Here is a 6,858-nt window from a genome sequence, read left to right on the forward strand (position 1 = left end):
GCTGCATGACAGCTACAACTCCCTGGGCTACTTCCCCATGGCCTCCTCCAAACACCTTCCTTATTCTCACCACAGGACCTTCCTCCTGGTGTCTGATAACGCTTGTGCTCTTCAGTCCTCCAGCAGCACACCCTCTGACTCTCAGCTCCTTGTGCCTCTTGCTCTCAGCTCCTCACACTCCCACCACAAACTGAAGTGAGCTCCTTTTTAAAACCCTGGTGCCTGATTAGCCTGCCTTAATTGATTCTAGCAGCTTCTTCTTAATTGGCTCCAGGTGTCCTAATTAGCCTGCCTGCCTAAACTAGTTCTAGCAGGTTCCTGATTACTCTAGTGCAGCCCCTGCTCTGGTCACTCAGGGAACAGAAAACTACTCATCCAGTGACCAGTATATTTGCCCTCTACCAGACTCCTGTACCCCACTGGTCTGGGTCTGTCACAATGTGTTGTTTGAGCTGCGCAATTAGAAATCTATGTTCCATTTTTCTCCAGATTTTGTATTCCAAATTAAACAATGGGAATATTAGAAATGTGATAAGAGATATAGAAGTGAAAATTAAAGCCTGTGGGAGTTTGGTAGTATTAGACTGGTGGTGGGCAACCTGCGGCCCTCAGGCTGCATGTGGCCCATCAGGGTAATCTGATTGCAGTCCACGAGACATTGTGCTGATGTTGACCGTCCACAGGCACTGCCCCGTGGAGCTCCCAGTGGCCATGGTTCGCCGTTCCCTGCCATTGGGAGCTGTGGGAAGCGGCGGATTAGCCTGATGGGCCACAGGTTGCCTACCACTGTATTAGACACTACAATAATTTTCATTATACCCACAGGTTATGACGTTAAAATGCTACATATTGCCCCTTACTCAGGTAGAGTTACAATCCAGCCCTATATGTTGTTGTTTCACAATAGTAGTTGTGCTAATTTTTTTTTTTATTTCATTGAGTACACAGGGGACCGTGCTAGGGGATCCAGTTGCATGACTGGGTCCCTAACTTGTGTACACAGGGCCAGATTTTTATAAAGGTACTTAAGATGCCTAATTCCCATTGATTTCAGTGGGAACAGTTTGGGACCAAAATTCCTTAAAAGATCTTGTCCATATTTACTAGAGCTGCACGTGTTTATTGGACTAAAATCCTCTAATTAGCGTTTTTTTGCATGTGCAGTTACCTATTTTATATACCTAGTTATGATAATTGTGTGCCCAGAATGTGTTTTTTCCAAATCTAACCACAATTAAACTAGCTAGGATAAAAGTAATAGTGGCTATAATATGCCATTCTGTAATGCATGTTGATCATCAGCAGAAATCAGGAAAAAAATTCCCACATGGTACTGCACAATTAGGTTTGTAAAAAAATTACATGGATTTTACACCTTCCTTGGAAACATCCTGAATTACCCACTGATAGAGACAGGATATTTGACTAGATGCATCTTTTAAATCTTTTTTCCAGTGTGGCAATTTGTAAATTCATATTCCAACTAAATAGTGTCATAATGAAATATACATTATGGTTCCATATATACCCTGAATTGCACAGGAAAGAAATGTGTTTTAGTAAAAGAAATTGTAGGAGCTGCATTTTCAAAGCAATGTACAAGGATTTAGCTGCAAAACTCTGACTAGGGTCCTTGGAAATTAGGCAGCTACCCCATTTTACACCTTTTGAAAACATACTCCTCTGTGCAATGCAAAACACTTAACTAAAGTTGTTGCCCTCCAGTTGTAGATAATGATTGACAGTTTTCCCATAGAACCTGCCAAATATAAAAATGATACATGAAACAGCATGGTGAACAGATCTATTCTTTCTTTCATTTGTACAGTGAAAGAAAAAGAGGATTTGCATCCAGATCCCGAAGCTCAATCAATTAAAGATGAGATCTTTGGGGAATATAGGTAAATATACCAAATGGTTTTTTTACAATATCTTCACAAGTATTTCTTTGATGTGTTTTTATTATAATATGCAAATAACACTATTTTTTCATTTTCAAAGCAAACCCCATGGGAGTGGATGATAATATGAATGTAAAGATATATCCAGAACACTTTAATCCACCCAAGTTATGATATAGGTAATTTTTGATGGAGTAGCCCTATTTTTCCATCTGTTTCTTATTTAGCACCTTATATATATATATATTGTTATATAATGTTTATATTAGGCCTAATCCAAAGTCATTGAAGTCAATGGAAAGACTCTCATTGATTCCAATGGGTTTTGATTGGGCCCTTAGTAACATGGGGGTTGTTCATTCTGCAAAAGAAGAGAGAAAAATTTAAAAGACAGAAAATGGCAAATAAATATTAGTACAGTAGTTTCTGTATAAAAAGTAAAATAGTTACACTTGGCTGCATTCAAGACTCAAAAAGCTAATTAATTACATTATATATTTACATTACATATGAAAAATACATCGTTGTATGAACCATATTGGAATACTGGTTAACTAGCTTTTAAAACACAAACATTGCTGGCTAAATCCAGTATGTATACTAGATTATTTACAAAGGATAAGGTTTTTTTCCTGCATAATTTCATCTTTATTTAATTTTTAATGCCTTCTAATGGGACAGATATTTAGAAAGGTAAGAATGTCATGTGGTTAGTAACTTTCACCCCCAACTCCAGCTTGTATTTTCTAGAAATACAAATACTGTATTTGGGAAAATGAGCAAGACATATTTTGTATATTGATTACGAAGAGACAAATTTTGGGGCCAGTTACTGATATCCTTATTCAGTCAACATTACTAATAACTTCAATAATAATTTGAGCTAAGTGAGAATGGCAGAATTGAACTTTTATGTTACTAGCTTAGAAGCCCAATCTTGGGCCCAACAATTTGGAAGATTTTTGTAGCATCTACATCCACTTTCCATTTTTCTCTGGTTATTTTTTTTTTCATGAAAAATGAAAACATACTTGAGACATCTTTATATCTCCTGATTCTAATGACCTTCAGTCCCCCTGAAGTCAATAGAGTGGGACTGATTAATGTAAAGTAAAAGGCTAGTATCTTTTGATTAGCCCACAAAATAGCAGGTGATCCTATGGCAGTTTGAGCACCTCCTATGAGGTGCCTACCAACTTCAACTCCCATCGAGGTCAATTGCAGTCAAAAGTGCTGATCACATCTTGGAGGAGATGCTTAAGACTTCAAAGTGCTGGTCTGAGAGGGGCAAATGTGTGGTCTAATGCAGGGGTCGGCAACGTTCGGCACGCGGCTCGCCAGGGTAAGCACCCTAGAGGGCCGGGCCAGTTTATTTACCTGCTGACGCGGCAGGTTCGGCCAATCGCGGCCCCCACTGGCCGCGGTTCGCCGTCCCGGGCCAATGGGGGTGGCGGGAAGCCGCGGCCAGCACATCCCTCGGCCCGCGCCGCTTAGTTCGGTGAAGTTGTGCACAAGTTACTTAATTTTTATGTGCAACCATGGTAAGTTGGATTCATTTGTTGGTTCTCTTGAAATCACTTTAATAGTACCATCTAATTGGATTATCTCAGTCTTGATCATTTTGTGTTTGAATATGTACATAAGATGATTTACTTCAGATCATCATTGGACATGAGCTTCTTTCTAGGAGACATAGATATCCTGGAGATGCACATGGACGTATTCTGCTGTCACTTTCTTCATTGTAAAGCCAGTGGAACTCCATTGATTTTAGTGGAGTTACCAGGCATACATTGGCATAAATGAGAGCAGGAATATGGCCCAGTTGCCTAATGTCTTAGTGATACCAGTAACATCATGTCTTTGACTAAAAAATGCTATTGCTTCTTTGTCCGTTTCTAATAGTATAAGAATTTCTAGTAATATTATTTATATCTTGTGGCAGTTAGGAAATGTCTGTGACAAACTGCCGGCTTTGTTGAGACAGGAAATGCTGGGCTTTCCAGAATATACAATAACAGGCTCATTGCAAGATCTCATGGGATTTCCCATGCCATTTCCACTGAAAAACCTTAGTCAGAAGATACACTTTCCTTTAGACTTCACTGTTTCCGACACTTTTTTTTTGTAGCAGCCTTACACAGGCCCCCATTGTAAATTGCCTCTTTTGACTGCTTCTGAGTAATTAGGTGTTGTGTCTTATTTACTATTTTTTCCATGCCTAATAAAAAAGGATGTTAATTAATATAGATTAGTATAAATTTGTTAAAAATAGCTTTGCCAAATAACACTAGGTGTCTTTTAACACTTCATTGAATCATTCCTTCATATACATATGTAAATTCAGAGTTTGAGGCTGGAGATGTAACAATGTAACCAATGGGCAACTAAGCCATGATGCTGATAGGTCCCATTAGACAAGGCTTTATGCTTTCCCATCAGGTCAATAAGACTTCTCTCTGATATACACAGGGTTGGCTCCATCGCTTTATAAAGATGGAGTTAGTTGAAAAATGGAACCGATCCTTTGTGAAAAATGTTGCAAAATAATTGTCCCCTTTGTCATGGAAAAATTGGGATATCTTTCAAGCAGCTCTGCTGTAAAGGGAATGGCCCAGAGCTCTGGGCTGCTCAGGGTGTATTTGGCACAAATCCAGAGTCTGGGGCCTTTGTGGCTCCCTAATCCTTAGGTGTAGCTGAAGAGAGCACAGCCTGCCAACATAAGGGTCATTCCTGCAACTGGGGATTAGTCAATATGGGAGTAATCCAGCCACAAACCCTGCATGGGACCGCGGAAGGCTCAGTGGTGAATTAAGTGCGAAGCCAGAGCAGCCCAAAACAGATTTGGAGACTCTTCCCAAGTAATTCTAGAGCATATGAAATGATGGGCTCTTTTGTACTGAATACAAACGGTATGAAGAAGTGAGGTTTGGGCCTGATGTTTCAGAGATGAGATGATCCACATACATTATGGCATGTGCAATAACTGCTGCATTACAGATTGGTGTTTGAGGCACACAGCTGTCTAGTGCATATAAATTACCCACTGGTGTCAAACCTGGCACCTCTGCATCTGAAAGCAGAAGAGATTCAGCTCTCTTACCCAAGGCTGTAGCAGGCTCATCAACCCCGATAGCATGGCCCAGTCATCCCTAGATGGAAACAGTGTCACACGGAGTGAATGTAGATTATGACTGTGCAGTTGCGAAATAGATAGATATGCAAAATGTATTTTTATTTATTACTCAGAATAAATAAAAGTGCCCACCCAGCACCATGCCAATCATTTAAAGTTCCAAAAACAGTGCTCACCCCTTCCAAAAAGCAACAGGACACAATAAAATACCAATACGCCCAAACATCAGCCTTTACCTCAATCCACGTACTCCACTTCAAAGGCTAGGTGAAACAAATGAACCCTGTAATGGGCAATACAAATGGCTCTTTGCTTTGTAAAATAAGACTCTTTATGCCTCTCTTTAAGATACAAAATAAGGTACAATGATGAACCAGTAGAGCTGGTTTTCAGCTTTTCCTCTTTTCCCCTTCCTCCTCCTTGGGACCCCCCCCCCCCCCCCATTTTCAATGGCAAAAGAAGGAAAGGGGACAAAAAAGGAAAAATAAAAACTGTTTGCAATCCATTCTTTTCAGTAATGTTTGCATTTTTTGTTTTGTTTTGTTTTTTGACCTATTCCACTACATTCAAAATTACAAAAAATGCAAAATGCAAACAATGCACAGAGCAGGGTGCATTAGCTGCACCACATCCATTGACTTGACCTAGAATCAAGTGAATAGTGTGTTGTGTGCAATGTTTTGAAACTGTATCCCAATCAAAATGTATCTGATTCCCTCTTCCCTCAATATATCTGTTTATTTTGATAAAGGAAATGAACAATTGCTCTTGTAATTGTAATACAAAGCTAGATTTTGGGAAGATTTTTCTTTATTTCATAGTGACAGCGATGAGAAGCCACTCAAAGGCAGCCTCCAGTCACTTAACGGGGACATTAAAGCTACGGAAAGTGCTGATAGTTTGGTAGATTATGGAGAAGGGGACCAAGGGATGTTTAATGAAGATGGTTCATTTATTGGCGCTTACGCTGGATCTAAGGAAAAAGGATCAGTCGAAAGCACTGGAAGTTCTACAGCAACATTTCCTCTCCATGCATAAAATATTAACATAAATGATTAATTTCAAATTTCCATATTTATCTTGACTAGTAATCAACTATTACCATATGTGATCAGAAGTAGGTTGCAGAATGAATCAGTCAGGACCCCAACCTCCAGGTAATATGGGAATTAGTCGCTGCTATCAAAAGATGATTTTTGAGACTTTTCAGTCCTGATTGTTCAGGTGTTTTCATTCATAAAGAACAGGTGAATAATATTCTCACATTCAATATATACCACTCAGTCTGACCAAAACCATAGCTTCTCAGTGTTACATATGTATATAGATACTTGCTACCCTACATGTTTCTCTATATAACTTTTCTCTTTCTTGTATGCTTTGTCACTTTGTATATACATTTACATCCAGTATTCCCTAATATATAATGACCTTAGCATTGTGGAGGTCAGAAGGTAGTGGGGGTGGGAGAAGGGAGATTACTTTAAAAATTAACACCAAGGAAAAAATAATTGAAAACACTATCGAAATACATTCCATCTATTTATTTAATGTTCATGAAGAAGAAGAAAGTCTGTTTAAGTAATTCTAGAATTAGTGGCTAGAGCTGATTGCAATTACTTAGAGAAACAGCTTTATCCAAAAATAATTTGATCACAAACTTGCTCTCAAAAGAAACAGGTTCCGATCTGGTATCTATATCGTCTCTCCAGCAACTGTCACTCTTTCCTTAAACAAGTTCAGTTACACTCGTTTTCCTTTGGCAGAGGATAACGAGGCTCATCCCACATCTGTTCTATGTGTCAATGAAGCAGGATCAGG

General features: G+C 39.2%; 1 protein-coding gene across 1 annotated transcript in view; it reads left to right on the forward strand.

The window, feature by feature from the left end:
* The window catches only part of CHL1 (cell adhesion molecule L1 like), a 73,892-nt gene extending 67,324 nt beyond the window's left edge, over nt 1-6,568 (forward strand). The window contains exons 25-26 of the mRNA XM_024195690.1: nt 1,829-1,901; nt 5,859-6,568. Coding sequence (XP_024051458.1) covers nt 1,829-1,901; nt 5,859-6,075 — 290 coding nt within the window. The 3' untranslated portion in view covers nt 6,076-6,568. The remainder of the gene's footprint in view (nt 1-1,828; nt 1,902-5,858) is intronic.
* Nucleotides 6,569-6,858: the final 290 nt, after the last annotated feature.

The sequence above is a fragment of the Terrapene carolina genome, unplaced genomic scaffold (assembly GCF_002925995.2).
Source record: "Terrapene carolina triunguis isolate 2854851 unplaced genomic scaffold, T_m_triunguis-2.0 Scaffold89, whole genome shotgun sequence".
In the NCBI taxonomy this organism is placed as follows: domain Eukaryota; kingdom Metazoa; phylum Chordata; order Testudines; family Emydidae; genus Terrapene; species Terrapene triunguis.